The 14632-nt window shown below is 42.6% G+C and overlaps 1 protein-coding gene across 2 annotated transcripts in view; it reads right to left on the bottom strand.

Annotated features, from left to right (window-relative positions):
- The window catches only part of KCNH1 (potassium voltage-gated channel subfamily H member 1), a 264872-nt gene that overhangs the window by 207175 nt on the left and 43065 nt on the right, over positions 1-14632 (bottom strand). For both annotated transcript variants that reach the window (XM_087828133.1, XM_087828135.1), the window contains exon 5: positions 12355-12473. In XM_087828133.1, coding sequence (XP_087684259.1) covers positions 12355-12473 — 119 coding nt within the window. The remainder of the gene's footprint in view (positions 1-12354; positions 12474-14632) is intronic.

Genomic DNA, 14632 nt, shown 5'->3' with positions numbered 1-14632 from the left:
TACTGTATGCCCTACCCTGAGCTAGTGGGCCCTTTACGTGCATTTAATCCTCACAACTCTATGAGTTACTATCATCCATATTTTACTATGAAGAAACTGAGGTTTGGGGGAATAATGTAAATTGCCCAAGGCTGCAAAAGTTTTAAGTAGTACGGCCAGTGTTGAAAATCTTGTCAAGTTTCATGCCAGAGTCCACACTTTTAACTCCCTATGTTCTTATGCCAGGTTCTGGGCTGAGTATTTTATATGCAAAATACAATTTAATCATCACAAAAAAACATGTGAAGTAGATACTGGTGTTTATTTTATAGATAAGAAGAATGATTCTACGGAGGCAAAGTTGCCCAAAACCACAAAGCTAATTAAGTGGTGAAGCTGAACTTCAAACCCAAATCTGATTCGAAAGCCCACAGTCTAAACCAGTACTAACCGATGAGAATGTCATGCAGGCCACAATGTGAGTCACACATGTAATTTCAAAGTTTCTAGTAGCCACATAAAAAGGTAAGAAGAAGATACAGATGAAATTAATTTTAACAATATATTAACCCAATAATTTAACCCAATATATCTAAGATATTATCACTTCAACATGTAATCAATATATAAATTAGTGAGATATTCTACATCCCTTTTTTCATGCTGGGTTTGAAATCCGACGTGTATGCCGGAACTTACTACACCTCTCAATTCAGAGGAGCCACACCTCAACTGCTCAACAGTCCCATGCAGCCAGGGCTCACCATACTCAACAGCACGAGTCTAAACCACGATGCTACCCTGCGCCATAGACTATCCTGAACACACTTACCCAAATGAAAGAATTTCTTTCAAAAGGAGGTCTGGAATGGATGAACCAACTATCCACACACCAGACAATAAACTATGGATTAAAAAGTGTGAACCACAGACATGTGTGTACATGTAGATGTGAGCAAGACGGACAGGTGGGAAAAGGGAAGGTCTCCATGCCTCAGTTTCATCACCTGAGAAATGAAGACAATGTTATTTATACCAGGTAAGTACTGGGAAGGTCAAATAAGAAAACAGATATAGATATGAGCATGTATATGTATAAATCTATAAATTTGTCTTGTAAATGGTTAAGCAGCATTTGAACACCAGTATTTTGGGCAAGTAAAGAAAAAGATTGTTTCAGAAAATTCTGGGTGAGAATCAGGAAGGCTCCAGTAATAAGCTCATGGAATACATCCTTTATACTTAACAGCTTTGGTTTGCTCAAGGATCAGTTACCAAGAGTGATAGAACTGAAAAGGCCTGGAAAGAAAAGAAGACTGATGAAATTCATTGATTTGAGAAAAAAGACAAAATAGCTTCAGAGACCCATCAATTCTATGGACTCTCAAGTGCTTTAATAACAACAACCATGAACTCTTGAACACCAAAAGTTACCCACAAGGATCCAAAGATCCCAGAGTTTAGAACAGAAGAGAGATGTGCAAACAAACTACTAAAATACAATGCAACAAGTGGTAAGGAATGCCTGCATAAAAATAGTTTAAGAGCAGAGAAAAAGAGACAAAGAATTGACTCAGGTAATCAGTAAAAACATCAATGTAAGATGATTGTCAAGCTCTCCCTTGAAGGATGGCCCACAGACAGACAAAACTCAGGCAGACAGTGTGTGCAGGGCTTGGACATGTTGAGGAGGTGATGCAAGAGCTCAGTGTGGGAGCAGCTCTGTGTGGGAGAAACCTGATGTTGTATGCTTTCTGTTATTGTTGTGTTTTAAGGGTGTCTAGAGAGGGCAAAGTTGAGAAATAAAGTTCAATATAACGGAGGGGGCAGGCACGCCTTGATATGCCCTTTAAGCAAAAGGAAGAATCTGAAGTGAGGGATGTTCATAATCATTGCTCTGTGTGCAGGTGTCAGTGTGGAAGAAAGACCAGAAGAGGCAAGTCTGAAAGCACAAGGAGGTCTGTTACGAGACACTGCAGGACTCCAGGAAATAGAGGATATGCGGGCTTGAACTGGGAGCAGCATTGGACAAGTTGTGGGCAAACTCTAATGTCTTCATGGGAGCCTGAAGACCTGGCCAATCCACCGTGGCCAGGATGGGCCCTAACAAGTTTCAGAGGAGCCAGCAGCCTCAAGATCACTGTCTCATGTGGATTTACAGCCATCATTGCTCTGAATGGTGGCTGCAGAAGAACCCAGAGTCACACAAAGAGAACTCCCTCTTTGAGAGTGGCCTCTGGGTACTCAACACTTCACCCACCAAACTGGCTTCACTGACCATTTAAGGACAGATATGGGCCACAAACACCGCCACCACCATCATCCACCACAACTGCCTCAGGGTTCCTCTCTCTGTGGTCGAGAGAAACCTTGGTTCTCTAAACCCTTTACTCCAGGCACAACCCCTCCCTCAGCACCTATATGTGCATCTCTTTCCCCTTTCCCAAGTACAACTCCAAAAACCTCCCCTGCTTAGAAATAATGTGGGATTTTATGACTACAAAGTGAGGAAAAACTCAGTCCCAGCCAGGAAAAGCATATTCAAAGAAAAGGAGAGAGCTGGATATTAAAGAGGCTGAGAATGACACTCTAGTCACAAAGTAAAGCTTGATTTGGGGTTGCAGACATGCCGAGCTAAACAATTGCTTAATTCCTGTCATACACACCCTTCTCCATAAACCAGGCAGGCTCTATTTTTAGCACTTTTTCCATGATGCATTTATTCTTTAATGGCAGAGATAAAGACAGTGGGAAACAAAGCATTAACCCATATATTTTATGCCACAGTTGAGTGCCCACACACATGACATCTTCACAAAATATAAGCCCATGCTGAAATGCAATTGGGCAACAATAATCTTGGTTTCTTCCCATTTTACTGAGAAATGCGTAGGTTGTATTCTTTTCACTTTTTATTTTAAAATCATCAGCTCCATTTATAAAATTTGAGTATTGAGAATGAGTGATGAGGTTGTCACAGAAACGTTTACATCATTATCAAATCAGCAACAAATAGTTGTCGATTATCCATGACCAAGGCGGACAACTTTCGTGAGGGGAGGAAGGGTAAGTTAACGTGAAAGGAAATCAACATTTATGGACGACTTATGTAAGGCCCTGAACTAGGAGCTTGCTTCCTTCTTCGTTCATTTAATGAACATTTTTCAAGCGCTTACTAAGTGCTGGTGGTGTGTTCAATGGTAGGCATGTAGAAGAATCGAGAGACCCTGCTCCTGCCTTCATGGACCTCCTTCATCTGTTGGAGGCGAATATTAATATGAATATTAGCACTCCAGACGCATGAGTGCTCAGCGAGGAATTTGTACATGAAAAGAGGGCTTCTGAAGGGGAAGCCCGCTGGCCTGGGGTGGGGCCGGGCTGCTGGGAAGACCTTGCAGGGGAGGTGTGATGTCCACACTGAGCCTTGAAAAATGGGTAGGAACTTGCCCAGCCACCAGAAGGAGTGAAAGCTTGCAGGCATTGGAAGGGCGAGTTCCAAGGCTCAGGGGCAAGAGAGGGTTTGACAAGCTCGAGTGCCACCTGGCTGACACCGAAAGTGAGCAGAAAGCTGGGGGAGGCTGGAGAGGAGAGCTGGATCTGCTAAGTCACGAAGTAAAATGTAAATGTATCCAAAGAAATAAGAACATGACGTTAAAGGATGTTGCAGCAGAGAGTAAATGAGAGGAGGCTTGACTTTTAAAGCACCATAAATCCTCGCACGGTCCTTCAGGGTAGGTGGGATCCCTCTTTCACGAGGATGAGGAATGGTGAGTGACGTTAAGTAACTTTCATAAAGTCACACAGCTGGAACGTGGTGATGGTTTGGAGGCGGATTCGGGTCAGTCTGACTCCTAATCTCCTTCCCTTCCCACTACATCACCCTGTCTCTAAGGAAACAAACAAATAAAAAAGCTGCAGAAAATCCTCAAGCCTCATTTGAGCTGACCGTCTATAACTTTTTCACCAAAATCAAGGGCAGAGTTGATCCCGGGCATCACTGAACATTTGAGTTCTCTCTTGCCTGGCTTGAGTATACAAAGTTTATTAAAATACAAGAAACAGATATACACAACGGCCCTCCTAGAAATAAAGCCGGGAATCCCCCAACAAGGCCCCAGGCCTCAGACGAGAGGGGGTTGCCAGAAGGACCACGGCCCCGAGTGCACAGGAAGCGACCAGGCCCAGGCCGGGCTGCAGGGATGGAAGGCGACGGGAAGGCCATTAGTCCAGCCCTCTTCCCAAGCTCACCTTCACTGTGCCATCCAGTGGTCATCCAAAGCCCCTCCGGTACTGACCAACTTCCTACCCACTAGCACAGCCTCTTCCTATTGCCACAGTCCTGAGTATTTCAAGTCTCTTTATGAGAAGCAAGGTGAACTCAAAACCCAGGTACTTATGCAGAAGCTCCTGTTGCCAAAGATACTTTTCTCTCCAAAGAACGAGAATGCTGGGTGGGTAGTGAAGCGCCATGGAGAGCTGTCACCTTTCCTGAGTCTAAAAAGCCAAATAAAGTCAACACCCAAAAAGCAAAAAAAAAAAAAAAAAAAAAAAGTAGAGCAGGAAACCTCAATTCCAAGGCATGGAGAGCCTGTTTCTAGGACAAAGGATTACAACTTTGTTCACATACAACCCAGCAGCCTCTCCGGGGGATTCTGGCCTGTGGGACCAGGAAACCAGGGACCCTGACAGCCTGGACATACGACCCACCTTCCGCTCTCCCTCGGGAGAGGGCAGGGCACCTGCTCATCACCTGGGGATTCAGGAGCAGGCTGGCGGCGCACATGCTCATCAAGGAAACTTCCGTTCCCTGCATCTGTGTCCAGCCACCTGCAGAGGTGGCGGGCTCAGCGCCACCTCGTGTCCTCAGGCTTGTCCTACCGAGGGGGCCGTGGCAGTACCCCTGTCAGGGCTGGGAGGCCTCCTCTGTAGTTATCCCATCAGACCCTTGTGCAGGTCATAAAAACAGATGTTCTTTACAAATCAATTAAAATGTTAAAACTTGAGACTGAGTAAAACAATCGATAGCACTGAATATTGGTAATAGTGAGAGAAGCAATCGGCACCTGGGATGAGGCAGCCAGTGTGCGCTCGTAGAACCTAATTGAGTGAACTTTGGCAGTTTTCACCCAGTTTTAAGTGTTCAAACCCTGACTTCTTAACTCCATTCCAGTAATCTCTCATTTTCACACTAGCACAAGTATTTAGAGAGCTAACAGTCAACCAAGTGGACTAAGCAATATAGTAAGCTGTCCATTAATACCAAACACATCGAGATGCTGTTTAAAAATTAAAACAAACATTTAAAAAGAAAATTTAAGAAAAACTGAAGTTCAAAACCTCAGGTTCCAGGAATATAACAGGAACTCAGTAGGGGCTGAAACCAAAGAGCCCAGGAATTTTTCACAAGAAGGGGTCATCAGCCCTGGCGGGTTTGGCTCAGTGGTTAGAGAACTGGCCAGCAGACCAAAGGGTCTCAGGTTCGATTCCAGGTTAAGAGCATGTACCTGGACTGCATGTTAAAAATATATCAATGTAATCAATAGGAGAACAAAAATAGAATGTCTACCTTTCAAATCAATACAAAGAAATGAAATTGATCACAAATCAGTAAAGGGAGGCAGGGAAAAAAGAAGAGAGCATGTGAGGAAGGAAAAAAAGAAAAGAGGTCAGAGACAGAAAACACAAAATTAGATACCAGAAAGAAGCCCTAATATATCAGCAAGAGCAATAAAAACAAGCTTACTACACTCTCACAAAAAGATAGGCACTCTCACGTTGTCGTTAGGAACAGGGTATCTGAAGCCAGGCTGAATGTGAATGCTGATTCCACCACTTACTATGTGTGCTTCAATTTCAAGGTCTGTACAATAGTAATTCCCACCTTACAGGGCCATTAGATGAATCTTTTAATATAACTTATATGTGTTTAATACTATGCTTTCATACTATTAGAGAGGTACAGAGTTTAAATGCTCTGTAAGAGTTAGATGTTGTTGACGTTCTAGATATATGTGGACTAAGATACACAGAAAGTTGTAAAATAAGGGACAGAAAAAATATGCCAGGCAAATACCAAGTCAAAGAAAGTGAGAATATAAAGAAAAGTATCAATTAGAGCAAAGTTTTTTATACAGATAAAGAATATTAATAAATCATAAAAGGAATAATCCACTAGAAAAGACGAATAACCTAGGAGAAAAATAGGCAAAGGATATGAAAAGGAAATACACACAAGAAGGGATCTGAGGCTAATAAACATTTAAAAAATCAAACCTCACTAGTAATCAGGGTAAGGTAAATCCAAGTGAAATACTCTCACCCATCAGATTGGGAAAGTTATAGAATTCTAACATTACTGGGTGGCAACAAGCATGTGGGAAATGGATGATCCTCTCATACACTGCTGGTAAGAGTGTAAACAGTACACACCTTTACAGTAAAAAACAAAGACCTCAACTAACAAATGGGCAAAAGACATGAGCAGGCATTTCACCAAAGAGGACATGTAGTTAGAAAACAAGCTCATGAAAAGATGTTAAGCAACTCTAGCCACTAATAAAATGCAAATTAAGACCACAATGAGATATTATTACATGCTTCTTAGAGTGGTTAAAATTTTTTTAAAAGTGTCAATACAAATGCTGGCAAGGATAAAGGAAACTGGATCTCTCCTACTTTACTGGTGGGACTGTAAAATGACACAACCAGCTAGAGCTGGCAAAGAGTTTGGCAGCTTCCTATAAAACTAAATATACACTCACATGCATACACAAACACACACACACATATCATACTTACAGGCATTCATCTCAGAGAAGTGAAAATCTATGTTCACACAAACATTTGAATGTTCATAGCAGTTTTATTCATATAGCTAAAGACTGGAAATACCCAACTATCCTTTAATGGGTGAATGGTGAAACAAACTGTGGTGTATCCACACAATGGACAAAGGAACGAATCATTGCCACATACTGAGTGGATCTCAAAGATAGGACACTGGTGAAAGCTAATCTCAAAAGGTTCATTCTATACCATTCTGTTTAGGTAAAATTCTCACGTTACCAGAATTCTAGAGACTGAGAACAAATGAATGGTTTCCAGGGGATAGGGAAAGGATGTGGATGTGACTGTAAAGGGGATATAAAGTTCCTTGGTGGATTTTGGTGGTGGTAGTGGTGGTTACCCAAAGCTATACATGAAATAAAACTGCAAAGAACTACACACACTTCAACACAAATGAGTGCATATAAAAACTGATGAAATCTGAATATTGTCTTTAGTTTAATTAACAATATTCTACACCTGTCAGTTTCCTGGTCTTGATATGATCCTATAGTTATATAAGATGTTACCCTTGAGGGAAGCTGGGTGAAGGGTACAGGACTCTCGGCACTAGTTTTGCAACTTTCTGTGAGTCTATAATTATTTTAAAATAAAGAGCTTTCAAAAATAAATGTTGGCTATAAAATGCAAGTTGTAAAATATCAGTGTGATATAATTTGTGTAAATACATTAAAAACACATAATCATACTGTATATGTTCTACAGATAAATACGTAAGTAATAAAAATATTAAAAATTCAGTAGCAAGCAGACACATAACTGGTGATTATTTCTGGGAATAACTCCTAAGAGGACCTAAATTTTACCTGTAATATTTTAATTTTTAAAAAAGAATCCGAAGTGAGAAACTAACGTTTATTGTCTAGACAATATAAATAAATGACTGCTGGTCAAATTACCCTCTACTATTCTGAGAGCTTGAAATATTTCTAAATTAAAACCAACAATACACATACAAGAAGATTCACTGAAGCATTCTCTGTAAATGCCCGAGATTAGTAACCACCTGAATATCCATCAGCAGGGGGATAGCTAAGTAGGTTTGGATACGGTCATGCAAAGGAGTACAAAATCTCCATTAAAAAGAATAAAGGGGCCCTGACCAGCATGGCTCAGCTGGTTGGGCATCGTGCCATGCACCAAAAGGTGGCCAGTTCCCAGTCAGGCACACTCCTGGGTTGCAGGCTAGATCCCCGGTAGGGGGTGTGCAGGAGGCAGTTGATCCATGTAGTGCTGTTACATCAATGTGTGTGTGTCTCTCTCTCTCTCCCCCCCCCATCTCCTTTCCTCTCTAAAAATCAATTAAAAATCTTTAAAAAAAAAAAACAATAATAAAGGGGATATGTGCTCTTAGGAAAGCACCCCAAATATACCAGTAAGTGGGGGGGGGGGGAAGCAAACTGGAAAGTAATGTTTACCGTATGACCCACATTTCTGTTTTAAAAAAATCAATGTAAATCCTATATACAAATACTCGTAATCAAACACATGCTGTTACAAGTAGTTACTTCTAAGAAACAGTGAGCTTATCACTTTCTACTTTATATACCTCTATGTTTTAAAATCTGATCAAGAACCTGTTTCATTTCTGAAACTTCAGAAAGTTTTTTAAAAAGGATTTAAAGAACCAGAAGTCAAAACGTAGTCTTAAACTAATGTTGTTGGGCATTTGCTATGTGCCAGGATGCTGGCACTCAGGATCCTCCTTGCGCCTCATTAATCTATGGGGCATGTGCTCATCTGAACCGACGGCTTCCCTTTGAGAGAAGTAAGAGGAGGAAACGGAAGCTCTTCGATGGGAAATGACCTGCCCCACATCGCACAGCTAAATAAGTTGTCAAATGAGTTGTAACTTGGAATGCTGTTCCGGCACATTAGTCTTGTCATCTCCATGAGAAACAGAAGCACACGCGGCAGCTACCAGATCTCCTGGTAAAGGTGGCGAGCTGCGGGCAGGGCAGCACTTAGTGCCCCCGCCCCACACCCGACTGGGCTGAATGTAAGTGCCTGTGCCCGGCCACCACAACTGCATACCTCAGTGTATGTCTCAACCTGACTCCTTCAGAGGGAAGAAGTGAGAGGATGTGACAGAAAAGGTGGTTTCCCTCCACGTCTTCCCCACAGCCATTCCTTGGAGAGAGGGGCTGGCACTAGAGTGGTCCCAGCCAGACCAAACCCCAGCAGGGTCACTCCTGCCTGAAGGCCACAGAGAGACTCACACACCGGCCACAACTTCCTCCCTATCAAGGCAGAATGAGTTACAGTGACGAGGTGGTGGCAGACTCAGAGCTGTACCCTCTCCGATCCCGCTCCCAGAAAGGATTCCCTGCCCAGCTGCAGGTGTGCAGTTAGTGGACAGGCTCCTGGTAGCTTCCTAAGGGACAGAAACCTAAGCTTTCCAGCGAAGCCCCTGCCAATAACTGGACAAGGAAGGGGCTGAGTCCCTACACAGGACTCCTCTAGCTGGCCATCTCTGCTGCAGAGCCCCCTGGAGGAATGGCAGGGCCTCTGTCAGGTCTGCACTGAAACAGCTAATCACAAGACTAGAATACTTCTCCCCACACACCTTACCACCACATCACCAAGGGTCTATTTACTCAAGTTTCTTTTACCCAGTACATCCTGTCCAGCTTTCAACAGAAAGTTGCAAGGCATACTAACAGGCAAAAACACAATTTGAAGAGGCAGAGCTAGCAACAGAACCAGACCCAGACATTGAGGGATGTTGGAATTATCTGAGCAGGAATTTAAAACAATTATGATTAATAGGCTAAGGGCTCTAATGGAAAAAGTAACACACAAAAACCAGACAGTGTAAGCAGAGAGATGGAAATTCTAAGAAAGAACCAAACGGGAAAAGTAGAGCTCAAAGACTCTGTAACAGAAATGAAGAATGACTTTAGGGGCTCATTAGTAGACCGAACAGATCAGGAAAAATATCTCTGAGCTTGAGGGTATGTCAACAGAAACCTCCAAAACTGAAATGCGAAGAGAAAAAGTGCCCCCCAAAATAGAACAGAATATCCAAGAACTATGGGACAACTACAAAAGATGTTAAGATACAGGTAATGGAAATACCAGAGGAAGGAGAGAGAAACAGAAGAAATATTTGAAGCAATAATGACTGAGAATTCTCTGAATTCATGTCAGACACCAAACTACAGATCCAGGAAGCTCACAGAACACCAAGCAGGATAAATGACAAAAAAGAAAAAGAAGTCACACGAACAAACAAATAAGGAACAGGAGGAAGGAATTAAGAATAGTTTGTTATAAGGTGCTTGCAGCATAGCGTTATTTGAAAGTAGACCTGGATTAGTTGTGTAAATGTCTATTGTAAACTCTAGGGCAATCACTAAAAAAAAAACAAGTATAATTGATACGCTAGGAAAGGAGTGAAAACAGAGTCATATAAAATGCTTAATTAAAACCCCTAAAAGCAGAAAAAGAGTGGAAGACAAAATAGGAACAAAGAACAAGGGCAACAAATAGAAAATAACTAATATGGTAGATATTAATCCAGCTGTACCAATAATCTCTTTAAACATCACTCTAAACATCAATAGTCTAAATATGCCAATCAAGACAGAGATTGTCAAAGTGGATCAAAAAAACAAGACTCAATTATATGTTGTCTGTAAGAAACCCACTTGAAATATAAATACACATCTAGGTTAAAATAAAAGGATGGAGGAATATATACCATGCTAACACTAATCAAAAGAAAGCGAGAGTAGCTATATTAATTTCTCACAGACCAGACTTCAGAGCAAGAAGAGTTGTCAGGCATAACGAATGGCATTACATAATGAAAAAGGGGTCAGTTGTTATGAAAAAGACATAACAATCCTTAATGGGTATGCACCAAACAGCAGAGCATTGGAACCGTGGGCCAAAAGCTGATAGAACCGCAGGACAAACAGATGAATCCACTATTAGAGTTGGAGACCTGAACACTCCTCTGTCAGAAACAGACAGATCCAGCAGGCAGAGAATCAGTAAAGACCTAGTTGAACTTAACAACCCCATTAATCAACTGGATATGCCTGACAACAGCAGCAGAATACACATTCTTCTCAAGTTCACCTGAACATTCACCAAGACAGGCCACATTCTGGGCTATAAAGCTTACCTTCGCAAACTTAAAAGAGGAGAAATTACACAATGTCTGCTCTCGGGCCACAATGACATTAAACTAGAAGTCAAAAATAGAAAGACAGCAGTAAAATCCCAAAACATTTGGATATTAAGCAATGCACTTCTAAATAACAACATGGGATCAAAGAAATCTCAAGAGACATTTAAAAATATTTTGAAGTAAATGAAAATAAACACAACTTATCAAAATGTGTGGCGTGCAGTGAAAACAGTGGTTCAGGGGAAATCTACAGCACTGAATGCATATATTAGAAAAGAAAAAAAGATAAAAAATTGATCATCTAAGTTCCCACCTTAGGAAACTAGAAAAAAAAAAAAAAAAAGAGCAAATTAAATCCAAAGTAAGCAGAAGAAAAGAAATAATAAAAATTAGAGCAGAAATCGATAAAATTCAAAGCAGGAAACCATTAGAGAAAATCAACAAAATCAAAAGCCGGTTCTTTGGAAAGATCCATAAAATTGGTAAGCCTCCAGCCAAGTTAATTAATATTTACTAGCCCCTGGGATGTGACCCAGGTGTTTGCCTCACATTGCCAATTAATGAGCAATTTCTTGTCTACCTGCCGGACAGACAGACAAAAACACTAACATCCTTTCCTTTCTTTCATCCATTTGTTCAGTTAAAAAAAGCACTACTGATGAGTATGTACTGTGTGCCAGACACTGTTTTAAGTGCTTAGGACATATTAGTGGACAATAAACACAATAAAATAGCACATTAAAAGGCATTATGTGTAGAAAACTACAGAGCAAGTTAAGAGTTATGAATATTTTTTATTTTGTTATGAATGTTTATATATATAACATACATGTGTATATATGTTAAGCAAATACTTTTATTTCTTTCCTTCTCTTATCCTCTCATTATCTAATGTAAGATGTATTAATTATAGCTAAGTTTACATATTTTAAGCATTTAAATTACAGGATACCAAAAAGAGTGAATAGCACCCAAGGACTTGTCCCAGCAAAAGGGAGAAACCACCCTGGTTAGCGGCATTATAGGTGGTTTTTATTTTCTTTTTGCTTCCTGTATCTTCTTTTCCTTTAAATAATATGTGTAGCTTAAATTTAAAAAAATTGTTTATGGTTTACAGGTACAACCCCCTTTTGAACATATAGCACTTCTGGCTCCCTCCCTACTCCTTCAGAGAAGTGAACTGACACCTGTAAGCTCAAGCAGGTCGGAACAGAGCTGCAGGGAGTGAGGTCACTTACCCGAAGTCACCCATCACAGTGTGCAGCCCAGCCAGGACAAGAGTCTGGGGATCCTGAAGGCCCCCTCCAAACCAGCACACTCACTTTGTACCGTTCCCTCGGCCCCGGAGCCCACAGAAGGGAGGCGTGAGCCGAGCAGGCCCCTGCCCTTACCTCGGCCAGGCGGGAGTGCTTGTGCACGCTCTCGCCCTTCTGAACGCTGGGCGCCAGCTGCTGCAGGACGCCCCGGCTGCTGGTCAGGGCTCTGGTCAGCCGAGCAAACTTCCCCCAGCCTGGAGCATGCGGGAAAGAAAAAAGACAAGTTCAACCACATCCTGAAGGCACATGGACATTCACATCACAAGCTACGCTGTCAGGAGCGGACACCCCCACGTCCTCCTCAGCTCCCAGCAGTCGCAGTGAAGACTCGAGCTCAGAAAAGCATGTGGGCAGCTCAGGTCTGTGGGGCTCTTTACTTTTCCCCTGCACTGCCACTTTATCCTAATCACAACTGTGTGAAGTAGGTACAGCAGGTTTCAGTACCTGTTTACAAAAGGGAAACCGAGGCACAGAGTGACTAGACAGCTAGAAAGAGTCTAGAACCCAGATCTTTCCACTCTAGCCCAAGGCTTTTCAGTCAGATACAAGAGGCAGTCAAGCTGTTTCTCTGACTTTGTCACTGAGCTCAGGCTGTTCCCAACCCCCACATCTGATCTAGCAGAGACCCAGCTGGTTCCAGGTTTTAAATGGACAAGCTATTCAAATGCCTATTCCATGCATTACATTCTCCAAAGCCAGGGGCATAAGAAAGGAATTTAATCTATGGATGGGTGGGAAAAAAGTGCTGGCAGATTTTAGTCTGTTCCAGGATGGAGGAAGGACAGTTGGTGACAGTTCCCCTTAAAACTACAAACTCGGGGAGCCTCGTACTGAACTTAGTATCCACAGCCCAGGAACGAAATCTGGATTCAAGTCCCATATCTGCCTCCAGCTTGCTTTGTGATCACCAACAAGCTGTTTAAGTTGTCTGGGCTTAGTTATCTCATCTGGAAAGTGAAAATTAAAATACTCTACCTGCCTAAAGGCAGGGTGCATTTCCAGGGTAAAACAAAGGGGCTAAGTTTAGTGAGCTCTGATTAACGGGCTAAAACTGAGGTTGTCTGGAGGCCTCTTTGGCCCTCTGGACTAGTCCTACCAGGAAAAGCAAAATGCTGATCTTTTTCTAATCCAGCCCACCCGATACCCCAGAATCTAAGGCATATAAGTGATCTTTACTGAGAATTTAAGACCTATGAGTGACCTTTTAAAGGTTCCCAAAGACAACTGTCCATTCCAATATCCAACAACCAATTTGCATCAAGGTGATGACAAGGGCAATTGCCTCATGGAAACCTGGGAGCCTGTCTGAGTTCTCAAGGTCAAGCTTGGGGTTGAGGGTCTCCAGCAAACAAACAGAGCATGCAACTACTTTTTTCATGACAGCTAAAAGCAGGACAAGGTGGCTTTATTTTTGTCCCTTACGTTTGGCAGTATTCAGTGCCTGGCCCCAGAAATCTCATCTGCCAAGTGCTGCCCTGGAGCACTGTCCTAGGACAGACTCCGAATCCAGAGGACGATGCAGTTAAGCAGAATGGCCCTTTCTTTGCACAATCTTTAAGAATCAAAATCTGGATACATTTTTCTCAACATGGCAAGAATAGCAAATAAGTTCTCTTTATCACATGCCAGAAATTCTGAGCTTTAATAAAAGGCAGTGGTGCTTTTGTCAGGCATCCTGATGCCACTAAGCAGAGAAATGGGCCTGCTGGAGTCAGCTTGGAGAGAGGCGTGTGATGGTCGGGTTTTGAGGGTCCTGTTCATGTTAACAAGAGGGGCAGCCCAGACTCTGCAGAGGCCTCTGACATCTCCCCCAAATGTGCCCTTTATGAATGCACCCACTGGAATATGCCTGTGTGAACTGTGAACTAGAATTTTTTAGTCTCTTCACTCAGGCTCTCCTTGGAGACAAAACAAAGCTGGAATTGAATTCTACGAAGCTTTTCAAGGAGAGCAGAAAGTATATTTTTCAACCAGACAGAAAACAGCTGTGCATGCAAATATCAACAAGGGATCCGCAACCCCCCACCACCACCCACCCCATCCCCCTCTCCCATCACCCCCACCCCACCATGACCCACACTCTGGGACCAATGATGAGAAGGTGATGGCAGGGCAGACGCCCCAGGCCCTGCCTGGCAGGGAGCTCACGACCTGGTCCATCAGCTGATATGGCACAAGAGGGTGAGAAGAAAGATCCCTGGACCTCTGGCATTTCTCTGGGCTCGGGCTAGCCTCTCGCTCTCTGGCTTAGCCCTGAGTCGCCTTCCAGAAACGTGACTCTTGAAAGAGCTGGCTGAGTGGAGGGCACAGGAAAGTGAATGCGTGTTGGATGAAGACATGGACAAGCATCGGG

Source organism: Miniopterus natalensis, chromosome 19 (genome assembly GCF_054644295.1).
Source record: "Miniopterus natalensis isolate mMinNat1 chromosome 19, mMinNat1.hap1, whole genome shotgun sequence".
Classification (NCBI taxonomy): Eukaryota; Metazoa; Chordata; class Mammalia; order Chiroptera; family Miniopteridae; genus Miniopterus; species Miniopterus natalensis.
This window is presented reverse-complemented; position numbering and strand designations above follow the sequence as displayed.